The 21190-nt window shown below is 39.0% G+C and overlaps 1 protein-coding gene across 1 annotated transcript in view; it reads left to right on the forward strand.

Moving 5' to 3' along the window:
* MCTP2 (multiple C2 domains, transmembrane 2) overlaps positions 1-21190 on the forward strand; it is a 282589-nt gene that overhangs the window by 88096 nt on the left and 173303 nt on the right. The window contains exons 10-11 of the mRNA XM_006870699.1: positions 3852-4038; positions 8028-8121. Coding sequence (XP_006870761.1) covers positions 3852-4038; positions 8028-8121 — 281 coding nt within the window. The remainder of the gene's footprint in view (positions 1-3851; positions 4039-8027; positions 8122-21190) is intronic.

Raw genomic sequence — 21190 nt, forward strand, 5'->3', positions numbered from 1 at the left:
TTTAAACTATGTGTCCTAACACTGAGCTTCCTTTTTAAAGAAAATTTGCATCCACACTAACAGGGCAACATTTTATAAATGTTCGTTAAAGGCTGTCATTAGTAGAGGGGCTTAGGAGAACATTTAGGGGGTGCAAATGAAAAGAAAGTAGAAAGGGAAAACAGAAGATATTTAACAACATCTGTGAAATTATGGAATTGAACAATAAGTGAGTTGTGTTTTGGGCAATGGTATTTTGATTTGTCTGGGGCTGACCCTGTGTCCAGCCCATAGCAGGTATCTGAACAGATGGGAGCAAGTCTTGAAAAAGAGCCACAGATTTTAGCATTCTTCAGTAGCAACTAGAAAGAATTAAGATACCAATTGAATTTTATTTCATATTTCTACATAGACTCAGCTACAGTGATGGAAAATGGAAAAAAAAAAATCCTAGATTATTCTCTTATCAATATTTTTATATTAAAATTGCCTTTGATCAATGTATTTCAGAACTTACATCTTAAAGATTGTTTTATTTTTACCGATTTATTTTACTTTAGCCTTTTAAAAAAAAGTCACAAAAAATATTTTATTTATTTGATTTTGGCTAAAACTACGTGCACTTTCCCTTACTCTCTTTATGAAGGTTTAATGAGGTCCAAGTACCTGAAATGTCAGCAGAAAAGCTCTTTTAAAGTGTAGTCTCTAGTGCTTCTTTGACTGGCAAGGCATCACTCTTTCTAGCTTTGGGTTAATGCAAATAATCCTCCATTCTGTAGAGTTTCTGGTTCTCCTTTGAAAACTTAGGACGCACTGAAATGATGTGGACTGAGGTTGAAATTGGGTAAAACGTGAGGCTTGATGGAAGAGGATGCTCTATGAGATACGTGTTGTTGTTTTTTTCCTTTTCCCCATCTTTTCTCCTTGTTTCCAGAATGTGGGAATAAATGGGGAAGCCAGGAGTAGGCTTGAAGAGATGCAGAGAGCAGTTCCTTTATAGAAAGTTTATATAAAGTGCTCTTTTTAGGGGAGCTGAGTGTTAAACCTAGGGCAGGGGTAACTTTAAATTATTCCTTAAGGCTTGAGAAACCAGTTCACATGGTGCAGCAAGAGCTCTTCAATGCATGGGTCATAGGCCAAGGGTCAGAGGGCTAAGGTTAGTTTTTATTGACATGCCCCTATGCACATTTCATTTCATTAAGAAAGTCAGGGTGAATATATGGATGAATTCACTAAGTGGTTTTATGAGAATGTAGAGTCCATTATGTTGGTACCTGTGGTTGATGAGGTTTTTAATATCTGGAATACTACTACTACTATTGTGTTTTTTTTAAAGCTGCTGTCAAAGTTGAGACTTTTCTGAGGAACCTCTGGGTGAATTTTGAACTCCCAGTTCTTGGACCAGTAATCACTGAACTGTTGGCATCACCATGGATGTAAGGATATCTAAAACAGGCAGGGCGAGAATAGAACACAAATATTCTATTCTAGTTATATAAGTCTTCTAAGAAGCACTAGACTGTTAACTCCAAGGTCAGCAATTCAAACCCACCAGCTGCTCCTTGGAAACCCTCTTCAGGGTCGCTGTGAGTTGGAACTAACACTTAACAACAACAACAACAACGAGTTTTCTAATATGAGATGAGTACAGAAGTTTCACAGTGAGCAGAAATGACTGAAAAGTTTGTGGAAATGTTTCATTTCTGAAAAGAATCCCAATGTTTACTTTGCATTTTGTCTGGTACGTGACTCATTTATATTTAAAATAATAAACTGCTCTGTTCCTGTAAGTCGTACCTTTAGACAGTTACCATGAAATTTTTTAGTTATTTTAAATACACTAATATTCCTCAGAACCTTTCCAGGCAACTTTTAAGAGTTAATGTCAGGTTCACTTTGAATTCTCCATGAAAAACTTTATGACTACGTAATTATGCATTGTACCTAAACATTATTAGTTTTTAGAGTTCTTGTATATAAATACCTTATGGCTATTCAAAAAACACAAAACTACCACCATAATGAAATGGTAAACACTTAAAGTAAAACAATATGGTGCCATTATTAATGACCTTAAAAAGTACGTGCTATTAATAGTTTATTACTGATTTGGATTAACTGAAGTGACCATCAGAGAAAATTCTTTCTAATTTGAATCACTCATCCTTTGACAAGAAGTAACTTTGCTAAATGAAAGCAGATATAGCAGTTGAAAACACTGTTTAGCGAAGTATTCCTGAGAAGATATACTACTGCAATATTAGATAACAATATGCTCACACTTAATTTTGTAGACGTAGCATAGTTAACCCACTTGGCATTTTCTGCAGGCAAATTTATTCCCCCACTTACATACTTACTGAAGTAAAAACATTAGGAAGCTTCTCTTTTTATAGGCAGTAGTAAACTTTAACTTTAGAAAGAACATTTTTTCCATTCAAATCATAGAGAATTCTTTCATAAGTTATGTCTTTTTGCAGTCTGTCTCCAGTCTAAATCTTCATTTAGACAAGCAAAACTTTAATCTTCATTTGCCCTGCAGCTGGAAATTAACATTTGGCAATTAGGGCATTGATAACTGCTCAGACGTATTTAATTTTATACGCACAGATCAGCATTTACAAATGTTTTTGATTCTGTAGAAAAAGTTGGTATAGATATTTAATGCCATTTATTTATTTCTCTTTTAACTCGGGAAGGGGCTCACAAGGTTTCAGAAGGAAATGTTTACCTATGTGTTCACTGCTTTCTGTCATGTGTTACTTTTTCTCCTTGTAGCCATCTGCAGTCATGCAAAGTCCTTCAAGAATTTAGCATAAGAATCCAAATGTGTCAGTGTTGTGAGAGGCATTGTTCTCAAGTCTTAGTATTAAGAAAACACAAACTCATTGCCTTCAGGTCAGTTCATAATATCCAGTGATTCTGGAAGACAGATAAGAATATAATTAGTAAAAAAACAAAACCCAACATTGCCTGCCTTCTGCCTGCTCCACTGGGTCCCTTCTACCTCATCACCGTACAAAAATAAAGCAGGGGTGGCCCAGGCAAAACCAGAGTTTTCAGTGTTAAAGCAAATAAATGGCTTAGCACCTGTGCTCCCTTCTGAGCTGTTTGCTTCTGTATTTAAATGTGTTTGAGGTTTTCGACATCCCCAGAACACTGGCTGTTAGAGACAGAAAACATGCAATTGATTGCACATGGGTAGTGGAGGTGCCACAGAAATGGGATCCATCAACAGCACTTCATGCTCCATTTGTCCCAGAGAAACCCACCTGGGGGAAGCCTGAGGAACTGGGCCTATTAGGAAAACACCTTAACACGTTGCTTTAAATAAAAACTGGCCCTTTGGCATTAATTGGGAAGAAAATGGTTTCTCCCTTAGTCCTCTCTTTCTTGCAATTCTTGTGATTTTTTTTTTTTTTTTTTTTTGCCTTCTTTTTTGAACCTTGATCCTTTTTTTCTCCTGGCTCATAAAAGTCACAGCGTGGATAAGCTACAGAGAACATGAGCGTCCAGTTTGAACTTCGTTTCCCTCGCCGTTCCTGATCCCATCATCTTTCTGCAGTCTTATTTGGCAGAGACCCTGCATTCTCTTTTTGGTTGCTGTCCCTTGATGCTGACTTCACTTTTGCTTTCTTTACCTCTCTTCCCTTAATTTTAGAGCGTGTTAGGTTGGGAATTAGTCTTATGAGCCGGGGGAGGGTAAGGGACACCTGCAACCTTCACTGCCTTGTTGGAACCCTTGGCAATAAACCCAAGTCAGACAGAATGAGGTTTCTGGAGGGATGAAATAAGAAAGCTGGTGTTTAAGCAGTTCCGAAGTGGCCTTGAGTTAATCACTTTTCTCTCTCTGATTCATGAAAATATTCTAGGTGTAAAGTGGATATTGCAGCACTCCCGGTCAAGCAAGCCAATTGTCTCAAGTTGCCACTGGAGAGCTGTGTGGGGTCTCTCCTTATGCTGGTCACCCTGACACCCTGTGCGGGGATCTCCGTCTCTGATCTATGTGTCTGCCCCTTGGCAGACCCCAGTGAGAGAAAGCAGATTTCCCAGAGATATGTGAGTGCTTTTCCTGGTTCCTCCCCTCCCACTACTAACCTTTTTAAGTTGAAACAAAGTCTATCAACCTAGAAACTTCATATAAAGAGATCTTTGTGCAATGTTCAATAGTATGACTCATAAAACAAGACATCAGACCTGGAGGGTAATGCATTAGTGAGAGGCTGAAATTTGATTAGAATTTACTTGGTGTTTTTAAAAGTGAAAAGGCATTTTGAAATTTTAGCTTTGGAAAAAATGGAAATCCTCAAGGAAGCAAATTATTTTTTGGCATGTCAACATAGTGGCTAGCCATGTTAATAGAGGCTCATATAAGTAACTTTGATTTGTTTTGTTTTTACCAACTACTAATGCTGAAACGGTTATTAGACACCTTTACAGAACCTTTTAGGGTCAAGTGAGAAAGCACTTGTTCTTGTAAAGCAGAGCACTGCCCAGACTTACAGGGTAGTGCATTTTGCCCTGAATTGAATGACAGTGTCGGATATTCTCCTAAGTGGATGCATTGAGCTCAATCCACTCAGCATCTCAAAATTGAATAGTGGACATCTTATCCATGTTTCTATTCTGGCTTTGTAGATACTTTTATTCGCATTCTGTGCTTATCCTACCTTCGTTGTAACTGAATACTTTTGTTTTATCGCCACCCATGAAAGGCACGGTTTAAGAAATTGCCATGAAAACTAGGCAAAGATGAGTTCCTGTTCAGTGGGAATATCATTCTTAACATAAACATCAGTGCCTTTGGACCCCTTCTCTGTGCAGATGTATTGATTAATTGAATCACCCTTGATCTGTGTGGGTACCAAACATAGCCACACATCTCATCACCACAAATTCTGTATGCAATATTGGTGTACTCTAAATGAACCTTAACAAAATTCACCATTAATATTCTCTCTGAAGACATTAGTTAAGCTACTATTTCATAAAGAAAAGTCCAATTTCCCCCCAGACTTTACCCTGGATAAATACAAACATACCAAATTCATGATAAGTATTACGTTATAGTGTCTGCTTTGACATTCAATGGAGTGTTATGTGACTATTAAAAATAATGAGGTGTCTCCAATGCAAGAGTCTGGAGGACATTATACTGAGTGAAATAAGTCAATCACAAAAAGACAAATATTATATAGTCCCACTATCATAAAAATTAGAGTAGATCTACACAGAGAAAGCAAAGATCTTTGATCATCAATAGGAATGGGAGGGAAAAGACGGGCGAATCACTTTCTAAATAACAGACATTTGTTGCTTCTGGTTATGGGAAAGGCAATCCCAAATTTGGGTGAAGTCAACACAACTTGACCAAAGTAAATAAAGACACTACAAGTGTACAAGAAAAGGGCACAATCTCAGTCAATGCTTTAACGTAGAGTAAGCAGTAACAGTAAAAACAACCAAACAATACGTAGGTGGTTACGTAGGTAGATGTGGATGCATATATTGTTGTTGTTGTTGTTAAGTGCTGTTGAGTCATTTCCGACTCATGCCAATCCTGTAAAGGGTTTCCAAGACTGTAAATCTTTGTGGGAGCAGAAAGCCAGTCCAGTGTTTATCTTACAGAGCCACCTCACTCCCTATAAATGTGTATTGTTGTGGTGAAGTGCTGTCGAGTCCATTCTGACCCATTGTGACCCTGTATAGGGTTTCTGAGGAGCAACTGGTGAGCTTGAACTGCCAACCTTGTAATTCAAATGGCTTTGCAGTCTGGCACATTAACCCACAGCGCCACACAAGGACTCCTATAAATGTGTATGTTGTTGTTGTTGTTAAGTGCCATGGAGTCGGTTTTGACTCATAGCGACCCTGTACAGGGTTTCTGAGGCTGTAAATCTTTACGGGAGCAGAACGCCTCATCTTTCTTCCATGGAACCGCTGGTAGTTTCGAACTGCTGACCTCGCGGTTCCCAGCCCAATTCGTAACCACTACGCTACCAGAGCTCCTTATAAATGTGTATAGGAAGGGATATCTAAATGAATCTGTGTGTGTGTGTACACAGGTGTATCTGTAGGAATATGCTTATATGCACATTTGTGTGTAATACACATATAACTATTCACATAAAATGCAAGCCACATAGATGCACAAGTATAAAAGCTTCCTAAGGAGCTCTGGTAGTGTAGTGGTTATGAATCAGGCTGCTAACCTCAAGGTCAGCAGTTTGAAGCTACCAGGCGTTCCTTGGGAGAAAGACGAGGCTTTCTGCTCCCATAAAGATTTACAGCCTCTGAAACCCCGTACAGGGTCACTATGAGTTGGAACTGTCTCCACAGTACTTAACAACAACAAGACATAGCTAAACAACTCGAAGAATTGGTTTACTGGGTTAAAGGGATGGGACCATAGTCTCTGGGGACAACTTTGTCGTTGTTGTCAGGTGCCATCGAGTCAGAACCCACTCAAAGTGATCCCACGCACAGCAGAACGAAACAATGTCTGATCCTGGGCCAACCTCACTACCGCTGCCACACTTGACACCATCAATGAATCCACCTGGCCGATCCATCTCGTTGGGGGTCTTCCTCTCTTTCTCTGACCTTCCATCTTGCCCAGCATGACATCCTTCTCCAGTGACTGTTTCCTCCTAACAACTTAGTCATAATATAATTCACACAGATAACGTTCTGCATCCTGGTTTGGTTAGTAGTGTCTGGGATCTTAAACGCTTGTAGGAGCAGACATCAAAAATACAACTCTCAGTTATTCATGTGAAATGAAAGAGAATTAGGAAATCAAAGTCTCAAAGAGGAAACTAGTCCATGACACTGATAGCTTACATGAACCACAACCTCTTCCAACCTGAGCAAGAAACACTAAATGTGGGCCAGTTTGACAAAAAGAAGGTTCTGGATGGAGCCAGGGAGAACATTGTAGAACAAAGCTCTAATTCTTGAAAAAGGCCAAGCTTGCTGGACCAATAGAGACTAAAAGAACACTAGAAAATATCACCTTAAATACCTTTTGGATTTGAAATTGAATCTATTTCTGCAAATCTCAGCCAAATTAATATGTTGGTTTATAAAATAAACATCACATCATAAATAATGTGCTCCCTTAAACAATGAATTCCATGACACCACGTGGTAGAATGTTGGCATTAACCAAAGGCACAAATGAGAAGGCAAGGAAGAGAAGGAAAGGGAAATAAACGGAAACAAAACAAAATGAAATCCTAAGATTGACGCACATTGTAGCTATTGTAACCAATGGCATGGAACGATTAGTATAAACATTGTTAAATGGGAAACTGTCACTTGAAACACAATAAAATATTTCATAAAAATGAATATTCAGTAAAAATATTCAAGCTAGAGGGAAAAAGCAGTATAAAAATGCGGTGATATAGATGACTCAATCCCTTATTTAATGAACTGCATGCAGAGTAGATCAGATAATTCACTCTCTTCCCATCCTTATCCCCACCAAGATGGGTTGGCTCAGGGGCAGCAGTGGCTCAAGAGTAACAACTACTGTTAGGATGGTGTAGGAACCAGCAGCATTTTGTTCCATTTTGAATTGGGTCACTGTGAGTCTTAAACCGCTTGACAGCGCCTAACAACAAAAACTACTAAGAAAGCTCTAAGTTTAGCTGTCTGGTATTTATCAAATGTGTACTAAGTGGGTTAGAATAATGTCTCCTTTTAGGATGATTTAAGAAAGTCTCAGTTATGAGAAAGAAGGGAAAAGAAGTAATGGATATAGTTCCACACACTTTGCCCAGGGGACGACGTTAAAAGTAGATTGTACGTACTTGTAATTTATTTTGACGTTGTAGTTAATTAACTCTCAGCCACTTTTGTCTTAATCAGGCTGAATGTCTCATTGTCCTCTTAACTGACATAATGTATTTTTGGAGCTTTTCTAAGAACTTAATGGGAAAGGTGAACATAAATCTAGACTGTACTTCCTGCAGCCCTTTCTGGCAGTAATTGGTGTATTAGGAAGTGATTTTCATTTTTGGTCTCCTTTCCTCTTCCCTCAGTGCTTACAGAACTCCCTGACAGACATGAAGGACATCGGCCTGTTACAAGTGAAAGTTTTAAAGGCAGTAGATCTCTTAGCAGCAGATTTCTCAGGTACCAAATGTTTTCACTCTTAAATTCATGATGTTTTTTCATTTCTAAGTATATTTGCCTTTGGGATTATCTCAGGGAAACTCTTTTAGTAAGTAGAAGGATGCATACAGCAATGATGCTCTTTCAAATAGAGTCATAGGGGAAAAAACCCAACTTGAGCATTTTCTTCACATAATGAAAACTTATTTTACAAGACTATTTGTTCCAATCACTTTACTATGGTTAGATAGTCAACTAGTTGATCTGAATGTCAGAGACACTTGTGGACTGTTTTTGTCAGTAATTCATGTTCATTTTCTGAGAACGCTGCTTTGTTCTCAGTGTTTCTAAAGACTGGATGTCATACCTTTATTCCCCTGCAGTATCCTCTGATACGTGTGCTTTAATGTTTACAGGACACAGCTTATGATTCGCAATCTGGGCACAAAGCAGATGTGGCTATCCCTCCCTGAGACACTGCCTGATGCTTCCTTTTGGGGCTTTCACTACTTGCACGTTTAGATAGAGACTAGAACAGACATCCTTTATGTTCATTTACCCTATGAGTCGGAATGAGTCGCTGTGAGTGGGAACCAACTCGACGGCACTTAACAACAACAGGGTGGTGGTGGTTGTGTGCCATGGAGTTGGTTCCAACTCATAGCCACCCTGCACAGGGTTTCTGAGGCTGTAAATCTTTACGGGAGCGGAAAGCCTCATCTTTCTTCTGCAGAATGGCTGATAGTTTCCAACTGCTACCTTGAGGTTCACAGCCGACTCGTAACCACTACACTACCAGAGTTCAGAGCCACCAGCCATGCCTCAGAATCTCTATACAAGGTCGTTATGAGTCAGAACTAACGTGACGGCAGAAATGTAGAGTAATCCAGACATTGCAGTAATCCAGACAATGGGTTCTCTACACTCATTGACAAATTGTCCTTTCATGCTAACAATTTAGAAGCCTACATCACAGCTTCCGTTTACCAAGTAGATCAGCGAATTTAAAAAAACGTCATTGCACAGCACAGTTACAGCTATTGATAAATTATTAGCATGTCTATATCTTACATTTTTAGCATGTGGACTGATTTTTTTGTTCCTTCCACACAAAGCTGTTCATACCATATTTATACAACCACTAAGTAAGTAATGGAGTCCTAGTGTGGCTCTGTGGGTTAATGTGCTAGACTGCAAAGACGTTTGAACTGCAAGGTTGGCGGTTCAAGCTCACCAGCTGCTCCTCAGAAACCCTATACAGGGTTGCTATGAGTTGGAACCAACTCGATAGCACTGAACAACATAAGTAAACTCAGCCTTTGGAAGAGAGAATTTCAGTACTTCATATCACAAAATTTATGGAGAATATAAACTTACTGTATTTTTTCACAAAAAGCACACCCTCTCTATATTTGTTTACTAGCTGTGCCCTTCCCCCTGGGAAATGTTTTTGTAAACAGCCTGTGCTAATTTTTTTTTACAGCAACATGTAAAACAAATGGCATAGAGGTGCTTATAAAGATACTTCATGATAGGGAGAAGCAAAGCAGTTGCCAAATAAATGTAGAGGGCATGTGTTATTTGCCTAAAAATATGGTAGTTAAATAGAAATTTATACTCAGTAAGTCCTGATGTAGATAAGCACCAGACTGCTAACCACAAGGTTGGCTGTTCAAACCCACCAGCAGGTCCTTGGAAACCCTATATAGAGTCACTATGAGGTGGAACTGATTCAATGGCACTTAATAATAATAACAACAAAGTCCCCTCTCCCCGTAATCCAGAAATGTCTTGGGCCAGCCTGAAATATACTTAGAACTATAGATGAAATGCTTAAATCATCATTTTTAATGTTCGTTAATTCATTTGCAAATGTTTATAGTTTCATATTAACTTAGGAATATTCACTTCTTTTTACGTTCAATTTATGAAGACCCTTTGTTCATCATTCACATGATCCTTTGACATTAATGGTCATGCCATCACTAAAACACATTGACAATTAACAATAGAGGTTTCCAGAACACATCTTTTAATTTCCATCTAAGAATTCCGTTGTGAGGAGTCCTGATGTGGTGCTGGGAGATAAAACACTGGACCACAAGGTCTGTTTGGACCACAGTGTAGCTGGAGCAAACTCACACTCACCACCCACACCTTGGAAACTCTGTACAGGTTCGCTATGACTCAGAATCGACTCGATGGCACTTAACAACTTAACAGAAACAACAACAATTCAGTTGTGAAAGGAGCCCTGGTCATGGTTAACTTAATAGTGGTTAAATATTTGACAGTTAACCAAAGGTTGGCAGTTCAAACCTACCAGCTGCTTTGTAAGAAACAGATGCAGCTGTCCACTTTGTCCAGCCTCATAGCCTTTGGAGCTCTGTGGGGCCTTTGTAACCAGTCCTGTAGGACCACTGTGGGGTAGAATGGACCCGGTGGCTTTAAGTAGCTGCAGCACTTTTTAAATCTCTGATTGTTGTTGTTCAGGAAATGTTCTTTCAAGCCCTCAAAACTCATGTATGGCTTTGGAAAGATTTTAGAAGATTCCTTCTGTGGATATCCGTTTCATGATCTGCAATAATTAATATTATAGTGATTTAAAGTATTTTATAGGTGTGTTTATAACTACATCCATACAGAGAAAGAGTTATTTACCTTTACTTTAGTAATCTTTTCAGGTGACCTTTGTAAAGCTCTCAAAATGAATACAACTAATATCCATGCAGGTTGTTTGAGGCCAATGGGTTTTCCCCAGAGTTGTTTAACCATTAAAAAAAATGAATATTGAAGTAACTTGACATATGAGAATAATTATAAAATTTGGACTGTAAAGCAAAACTCTCTTTTTGACAGAATAATTTTTAGAGGAAATGTGTTCTTCATTTTGTTGTATGCTGTTTTTTTAGACTAAGTACCTTTAATGCTTGTACTAAGATGAGAGGTGGAGGTGGAGACGTGCTGTGGAGTCAGTTCCGACTCATAGCGGCCCTATATAGGGTTTTCGGGGATGTAACTCCTTGTGGGAGCAGAAAGCCTCATCTTTCTTCTGCAGAGTGACTGGTGTTTCTGAAAGACTGAGCTTACTGTTAGCAATCAGCTTATAATTCACTACTCTCCCCGGCTCCTTAGGTGGAAGGAGGAGGATGCATTTGTCTTTAAAAGTCTGATCATCCTCAGATAGAACTCTAGCTTCTTGTCCTCTAGCACACAACCCTCTGCTGGTCCACATTAGCCTGGACTCCGAGCTATGCGTGGAAGAAACTTGCCTGTTAGACCTCTTCCTCCAGAATCCTGCTGTTTGCATTCCTTTTCCTTTCATCATCTTTTTTTCTTTCTAATTTTTTATTGATTTTAATTTAAAACCTTTTCCACCTCGTATGTCAGTTTAACCTCTTTTTTTGTGAGCTGGGAGCAGTGCATTGTGGACAGGTACCAGCGCTGAGACAACTCCGGAAGTGAGCATGAGGCAGTTAGGCACCAACGTCTTGGTGCAAACCGGCTTCTTATTGGAGGCATTGCAAATACACTGACGGTCCTTGGAACATCTTATTGCCTCCTATCACATGAACTATGTGTATGCAGTAAGGGTCAGTCTTAGTGTTGGCAGTTGGCAATTCCAGCCCATACTTGTGCTTCTAGTGGTAGGATTTTCTCCTGTATTAAGTCTTGCAGCATTGCTGCCATTGGTCTCTTGATGCTGCCTGGAAAGTGTTCCATGTTTTCTTTATATCCATGATTTTCAGTATATAGTTCTGCAATGGTGAATATGAATAATGATGGTAAGTATCAAAGATTCCAGTAACAAAAAGCTGTGATTAGAAATTAAATAATGCTGTGAGGTTCTGCTAAATGAGCTGGTGTTTTACTATCTCCACAGTATTTGTGAGAAAATGATCACTCTTCTGAATTGAGGCAAAGAGAGTTGTCATTAACTAAACATGTCTTTAGACTATACTGGTCTTTATTTTTAGAAGCAAATTTCACAGTCTGTGTTCTTTCTGGGTTGGCAGGCACCTTTGTAAACCCTTCAGGCTACATCAACTTGGCCATTGCTGAAGGGAAACAAAATGAGCCAATCCCCAAAGTGATCAAGTATCTCTTCTAGGTGAAAAAGAAATGGGCTTGATTTGCACTGAGATGGAAAAGTTTATACAATTAATATCTCCCAAGAGATAACATCACATACCAGAGATCCAAGTAAGCCTTCTGTAACTATTATTGTTAACCAGTTTACTTGATATTTTATAAAAATAAAAACCCATTCATTGGATTATGGATTAAAAAAGAATGCTTACCATTGCCAGGATGGAGTCCTGGTGTGGCACTGTGTGTTAACGTGCCAGACTGCAAAACCATTGGAACTGCAAGGTCGGCAGTTCAATCTCACCAGCAGGTCCTTGGAAACCCTATACAGGGTCACTATGGGTCAGAACTGACTCAATGGCACTTCACAACAACAACCATTGCCAGGAGTCCTGGTGTGGTGCTGTGGGTTAATTCACCACACTGCAAAGCCTTTTGATCTGCAAGGTTGGTGGTTCAAGTTCACCAGCCACTCCTAGGAAACCCTATACAGGATCACTATGGGTTGGAACCAACTCAACGGCACTTCACAACAACAACAACAACCATTGCCAGGGAATTTAAGAAATACCAAGGACTTCAACAAGTTTGTGGAATATTACATTATGCTTTCATTCCATTTTTCTATGAACTTTTGAAGCCCCCATATATGTAACTATATGTACCTTTATACTTTCATTCTCAGTTTTAATTAGCCTTACTTTATAAATTGATATGCCACTGCACAGAAATATTCACTTACATATAAAACAAGAACCTTGGAGAAAAGGGCAGAGCGAGACGACGAAGTTAGTGGATCACCCTCCATTGGCTAGCCCACTGAGCAAAAATGAATGCAGCCTGAGATCTCAACACTCTGCATAGCATCTAGTATGTTGGAGTGTTGGCATGAGTCCAGAAGTGGATGTAAGCAGTGGATGTCACAGAAGACGGATGACCCTACGTGTTAATGTCAAGACCACTTGATCAAATACAGCCATCTGGGACAGGACTGGAAAGCACATCAAACAGGAACCAGAAAGGGAGCTTATCTGAAGCAGATTAAGATTATTTGAGATGCTGCTGGCTGGCTGTTGGGGTTCATAGGCCACACAATTGAGAGGAAGCAAAGGGAGACCATGGTGCTGTAAAAGATTGGTGTTGAATCTCACTGAGGCTCAAGATCAACTTGTATGAGGACCAAAGCAACTGCAAGGACACACTGTAAAAGGAGTAATTTAGACAAAACACTGGCTCCCTGAACACAGCGTGACACTGGGGAAACGTGTGGCAGGGCACATGTGAAGGAAAGACAAAGAGAACCCCCAAACTAGGTGACAAGAAGGTCAAGCTAACTGCTTATATCAGCATATGAAAACATCTAGCTCTGTCTGTGGAGTCCTGGTGTGGCACTGTAGCATAAACACTGGACTATTCACCACAAAACCCACCAGCTGCTCCTTGGATAACATATTGTTGTTAAATGCTATTGCATTTGTTCTAACTTATAGTGACCCTGTATAGGGTTTCCATGAAGTAGCTGGTGAGTTTTGAACAATTGACCCTGCAGTTCAAACCCACCTTGTGGTCCAGTGTATATCTTACAGCACCACACCACCATATATGGTCATTATGAGGCATAACAGACTCAACAGCAATTAGCAATGACAACAACTCCTGCCTTTAAGCAAGTATATTGAATTCCAGAGATTAAGCATCCACAACCAGCTAATCAGTACTGAAAAAGCTTAAGGGTACAAGTGCCCTTTAGCAGGTCTCAGGAGAAGATACTAAGCCTAATGTCTGTGCTGATCTGACTCATAATGATCCTGTGACTTGGTTTAAGTCTTTGAGCTTCAGAGGACAGTGAGTCTTCATGGAGCCAAGCTTCTGAATCTGTCTCCTATAGAACCGCTGCTTGGTGGAGAGCCAGGCCTTTTGGTTAGCTGCTGGGCACTTGGCTACTATGCCACCAGACCACCTAATCATGAAAGCAAACAAACAAAAAACAACCAGAACACAAGATTAAACAAAAGGACAACAAAGTGGCCCAATTTCAACAAAAGATAGTAAAACACACAAAAGAAGGACCAGTCAAAAGCAAAACTTGAAGAACAGGAAATTTCTCCTGTGGAGACCATACAAACAGAAATGGCCTTCTGAATTAAATGGATTAAAAATTATTTTTTAAAATTGATTAATTTTTTAAATAATGGGTAATGAATTAAAATGATTAAAAAAAAACAAAACAAAAATGGCACAATCTACCCTTTTGCCATCTCTAAGAAACATTTCTTAAACATAAGTGCACAAACAAACTGAAAATGACAGGATGGGAAAATATTTCTTGCAACCAGTAAATGAAAAAGAAGTAAGGGAGGCCATATTGATATCAGATGAAATAGATTTTACATCGAATTAAAGATACCGAATAAAAGTAAATAAATCGAATTAAAGTAAAAGGTGCAGTCCAGCAAGAAGACATTAATATAAATAAACAAAGGGGCTTCAAAAAATTCTTGGACAAATTCCAGGAAAGTTGAACCAAGGAATTTTTTCCCCTTACAACAAAGCATTGACTCATTCTTTGAGGGCAGAAAGTACTGGCCTCTGAGAATGTCTTTGGGAAACCTTACCTGATCTATAATCTGACCATAACCATACTTCTCTTTGTTCTCTTAATGCAAAGAGCATTTCAAATGAACACATTGGAGTCCTTCCAGGGTGACAAAGCTGCCATTTGTTATGATGTAAATTGAAGAGTGCAGACTATTTTAAGTAAAGAATGGAAACACCGCCTTCAGAAGTGTATAGACTTAGATGGAGGATCTGTTGAGAAGCAGTACCTTCACATTTTGATATTTTTATTTAATAAAGATTTCTTTGTTTATATAGCAATAATCTTTTACCGACCCTCAAGGGAGAAACAAGCACTGACTTATATAAAAAGAAAAATAAACAAATCCACAGAAATAGTAGGAAACTTCAACATATCATTTTCATCAGACAGCACTTTTAAAAAGAAGACCATTAAGAGCATTGAAATTTTACATAAAATATTATGTCTTTTGGACCTAAGGACATATATAGATCACTCAACCCGAGATCTGAACACTATGCATTCGTCTGCAATGAACTGGAATAATTCTCCCAGAATGACTATATGCCAGAATACAAACAAATCGTAACAAACTTACAAAGCTTGAAATCATGCAAAGCATCTTCTTTGACCTTAATGGTATGACGTTAGAAATCAACAGCAGATGAAATAAACAAAATATTGGAAAGTAAACAATGAATTACTAAATAACTATTGAGTCATAAGATAAAAGTAAAATGGAAAAATGAATTATAGAATGAAATGAAAATGAAAACGCAGCGTATCAAAAACTTTGGGATACAGCAATAGCAGTACTCAGAGGCAAATTCATGGCAATAAATACCTATATTTTTAAAAAATGACCCCAAATCACTAATTTAAACCAAAAATTTGAATAAATACGAAAAGAAGAGCAAAAGACGTCCAAAAATATAGAAAAGGAAAATGATAAAGAACAGGGCAGAAATAAATTAAATGTAAAAAAAAAAAAAAAAAAAAATTAAATGTAAAAAAAAAAAAAAAAAAATAGAAGAATACTTTTCTTCTATTTTTATTCTTCTAATAAAACAGGAAAAGCAATAAACAAAATCAGAAGTTGACTCTTTGAAAAAATAATACAATTAATAAAACACTGGCTAGGTTTAGAGAAGAAGACACTAGAAGAGGCAAATAACCAAATTCAGAAATGAAATTGCTGGCATTGCACCCAATAAAGATGATCATACCTGATTCCTATAAAACAGCATACATACCAGACACTCGGCCATCAAATTGATTCAAATGTGTTGTTGTTGTTAAGTACCGTGGAGTTGGTTCCGACTCATAGTGACCCTGCACAGGGTTTCCAAGGCTGTAAATCTTTACGGGAGCAGAAAGCCTCATCTTTCTCCTGCAGAAGCACTGGTAGTTTCGAACTGCTAACGCTGAGGTTGGCAGCCCAATTCGTAACCACTACACTACCAGGGCTCCTTAATTCAAACGTGTAGTGACCCTATATAACAGAGTAAAACTCCTTCACATTTCCAAGAGTAAATCATTATAGGAACAGAAAGCCTCAACTTTCTCCCCATGAGTAACTGGTGAGTTTGAATCGCTAACCTTGTTGTTAATAGCCCAGTTTTTAGCTCACTGAGTCACCAGGTAGAAAATTTAAAGAAGCCCATTATATAAAATAAATTAAAGATGACATTTACAAACAAAACCGCTAACAATAAAAGCCCAGAATCAGACAGCTATATTTGGGAATTCTGCCAAATATTCAGTGAATAGCTGACTTGAATCCATCTCAGTCCCATCAAAAACATAGCAGAGTAAAGAAACAGTCCAACTCTTTCTATGAAGTCAGCAAAACCCAAATGTGTAAACCCCAAAACTTAGTAACATCGAGTTGATTCTGACTCATAATGACCCAACACAGGGATTGCTATGTCAGGCCATTCCTATAAAGATATTCTTTATAGTTGCAGACAGCCTCATCTCTCCCACAGAGCCACTGGTGGGTTTGAATCATTGACCTGTGGTTAACATTCCAGTGATTGTCCTACAGCACCACTAAGACTCCTTAAGCCAGGCAAAACCTAACACCAAAAATTACACAGCAGTATCCATTGTAGCGTAGTGGTTACGAATCGGGCTGCGAACCTTAAGGTTAGCAGTTCAAAACTACCAGCCGCTCCGCGGGAGAAAGATGAGGCTTTCTACTCCCGTAAAGATTTACACCCTCGGAAACCCTGTACAGGGTCGCTATGGGTCGGAACCGACTCGACGGCACTTAACAACAACAACAACAACAACATCCATTATAAACACAGATGCAACAATTTTCAGCAAAATTCTAGCCATCAAACTTCAGCAACAAGTCAAAAAACTCATACACCATTATCAGATGAGACTCATACCAGGATGACAAGGCTAGTTCAACTTTAGACCAATGTAACCCAACACATAAATAAAACAAATTAAAAGAACCATATGGTCATATCAATTGATAGAGGAAAGCATTTGATACATTTTAACATCCTTTTCTAATTCAAAAACCTTCAGCAAAATAGGAATAAGAGGTAAATTTGTCCACATAAACAGATAGCGCCTTTCCTTTTAGAACAGAATGAGACAAGCATGACCATTATTACTACTGCACCTCAACAATGTCATGGAAATCCGAGGCAGAGCAAAAGACAAGGAAGAGAAATAAAGGGCCACCAAACCCGTCTGTCAGTTTGTCATACTGTAGTGCCTTGTGTGTTACTGGGATGTTGGAAGCTATACTACTGATATTTTCAATACCATCAGGGTCACTCATGGTAGACAGGTTTGAGTGGAGCTTCCAGACTAGGAAGAAGGAGAGGCAGACCACTTCTGAATGGTTAGGCACCGAAAACCTTATGAATAGCAGTGGAACATTGTGTGATGAAGAGACAGAAGATGTAAGGCACTCAAAACACAACTGTCCCTTAAAGTAGAGTTGACTAATAATGACATGTTGTTGTGAAGTGCGTCAAGTCGGTTCTGACCCATAGTGACCCTGTATAGGGTTTCCGAGGAGCAGCTGGTGAGCTTGAACCACCGACCTTGCATTTCAAATGGCTTTGCAGTCTGGAGCATTAACCCACAGCACCACACCAGAACAAAATTTTTGGGACCTTCATTTGCAGACGGTGCACAACTCAAAATGAATGCAAACAGCTACCAAGATTCATACTAATCAAAATGTGGAATGTACTAAATATGGATCTAGGAAGAGTAGAAGTTGTAGAAATGAAATGAAGCACATGGAGATGGATATTCTAGTCATTAGTGAGCTGAAATTGACTAGCATCAGACTGTATTCAGTTTACTGCACCAGGAATGATAAAGTGACATGGAATGTTTTCATATTCATTGTGAAAAAGAGCAAATTGGAGATCTATCTTGAAGCACAGTGCTACCTGAGATGGGACAAATCCATGCAGCATAAGGTTCTCTGGTAGTGGAGTGGGTTAGGACTTGGGCTGCTAACCACAAGGTCAGCAGTTCGAATCTACCAGCTGCTCTGCAGGAGAAAGATGAGGCTTTCTACTGCCATAAAGAGCTGCAACCTCAGAAACCCTATAGAGTAGTCATGTGTCAGAAACTACTCCAAGACACAGAGCTTAACCACCAACCACAAGGAAGACCAGTTAATACCACTATTATTCAAATTTATGGCCAACCACTAAAGCTAGTGATAATGAAATTGATTCTACTAACCTCTTCATGTTGAAATTGATCACATATGTAATAAAAATACATTGATATTTACTGGTAATTAGAAAGTGAAAGATGGAAACAAAGAAGGCCCAGCAATTGGATAATATGGCCTGGTAGAGTGATGGAGGTTCATCCCCTCAGGTTGGAAGGCATACAGAATATGATTGGGGAAGAATTAGCTCTTCAAAGTAGAGTTGACCTTAACATGAATGGAGTAAAGCTTTCAGGACCTTCATTTGTGGATGGGGCAGACAGCTGCAAATGTTCATTAATATTTAGGACGTGGAATGTATGAAGTATGAATCCAGGAAAAGTGGAAATTATAAAAAAATGAAACTGAACACATAAAGGTTGATATTCTTGGCATTAGTAAAATACACTGCTATTGACCATTTGGAATCAGATAGTCATGTGGTTTACTCTACCGGGAATGACATACTGAAGAGGAATAATTTTGCGTTCATCATCCAAAAGTGCATTTCCAGATCTGTCTTGAAGTACAATGCTGTATGATTCAGAAGTGGTCTGCCTCCTCCTTCTGTCTTAGTCTGGAAGCTCCGCTGAAACCTGCCCACCATGGGTGATCCTGTCAAGTTGTTAAGTGCTGTTGAGTCGGTTCTGACTCACAGTGACCCTGTATAGGGTTTCCTAGGAGCAGCTGGTGAACTTGAACCTCCAGCCTTATGGTTCAAACTGACATTTCAGTCCAGTGCATTAACCCAGAGTGCCACACCAGGACCCCAGAGGGAGGCCAGAAGCAGTGTGCCTGTATAAAGAGTCTACAAAACCTGGTATTCCTAAGTAGTCTCCCATCCAAGTACTAACCACACTGGACCCTGCTTACCTTCAGAGATCAGATGTGATCGGACACATTCAAGGGGGTCTGGCCATAGACTATATGACCCTGATGGTCTATGAAATACCTATGGCATAACTTCCAAAGCAACACAAAAGGCACCTCAGTACAACAAACTGACAGACCAACTGTGAGCCCATATGTGCAACCACCATTTATGTGCTTGTGAAAGTGCCATCTCCACACTCCTACAAGTAAGACCAGTTAATACCACTCTTATTGAAATTGACTTAGCAACCACTGAAGTCAGTGATGATGAAATTGAAGAATTCTACCAACCTTTTCAGTGTTAAATTCATCAAACATGCCATCTGGATGCATTGATAATTACGATTGATTAGGATGCAAACGTAGGTAACAAAGAGGAAGAATCATTAGTTGGAAAATATGACCTTGGTGATATCAGCAATTCTGAGGATCACCTGATGGAATTTGGCAAGACCAACAACTTATTCATTATAGATATCTTTCTCTTTTGTTCAACAACATAAACAGCAACTATGACCAAGAACTGATGGTATTGAATGAAAGAATCCATGCTACACTCAAGGCATTGACAGAAAACAAGGCTCAAGGAATTGATAGAATACAAATCGAAGTGTGTTGGTAAGCTGTTGCAGCGCTGGAGGTCCTCACTGGTCTATGCCAAAGAAGTTTAGAAGAGGGCTACCTGAGGACCTGATGGGAAAATATCTATATTTACGCCTTCTAATGAAAGGTGACCCGATGGAATAAAGAAATCATTGATAATCACATGCAAGTAAAATTTTGCTGAAGATAACTTAAAAATTATTGTAGCAGTACATCCACAGGGAGTTGTCAGAAGAGGGTGTGGAACAAGGGATACCATTGCTGACATTGGATGGATTTGGGCTGAAAGCAAAGAATACCAGAAGGATGTTTACTTGTGTTTTATTGACTATGCAAAGGTGTTCAACTGTGTGGATTGTTAACTATGGATAGTATTGCAAAGAATGGGTAATGCAGAAACTGAATTGTGCTCATTAGGAACCTGTATATAGATCAACACACTGTCAGTATCTAGACCAAGAGACTATCATTAAAACAGAACAAGGAGATACTGAAAGATTCAAAATCTTGAAAGGTTATTGTCAGGGTTTTATCCTTTCACCATATGTATTCAGGCTGTATGCTCAGCAAATAATCTGACAATCCAGATTATATGAAGAAGAATTTTGTCTCAGTATTGGAGGAAGACTCACTAACAACCTGTGATATGCAGACAGCACGACATTGTTTGCTGGAAGAGAAGATGACTTGAAACACTTACTGGTGAAAATAAAATACCACAGCCTTCAGTATGGGTTGCACCTCAATGTAAAGAAAGCAAAAATCTTCACTACTGGACCAATAAATAGCATTGTGATGAACAGAGAAAAGATTGAAATTGTCAAAGATCTCATTTTGCTTGGATCCACAATAGACACTTATGGAAACAGCAATAAAAAAATGAAATGACGTATTGCAATAGGCAAATCTGCTGCAAAAGAACTCTTTAAATTGTTAAAGACCAAAATGTAAGTTTAAGGAGCAAAGTGCGCCCTATCCAAGCCACGGTATTTTTAATCACCTTATAAGAGCAAAGATGTCAGCTTGAGAACTAAGGTGCACCTGACCCAAGCCATGGTATTTTCAATAACATCATATGCATGCGAAAGCTGTACAGTGAATAAGGAAGACTCTAGAAGAATTGAAGCTTTTGAGTTATGGTGTTGGAGGAGAATATTGAAAGTACCATGGCTGCCAAAAGACCAATAGACCCGTTTTGGAAGAGGCGCAGCCAGAGTGCTCCTTGGAGGCCAAGATGGCCAAACTTC

This window comes from Chrysochloris asiatica, unplaced genomic scaffold, assembly GCF_000296735.1.
Source record: "Chrysochloris asiatica unplaced genomic scaffold, ChrAsi1.0 scaffold00148, whole genome shotgun sequence".
Taxonomy (NCBI): Eukaryota; Metazoa; Chordata; class Mammalia; order Afrosoricida; family Chrysochloridae; genus Chrysochloris; species Chrysochloris asiatica.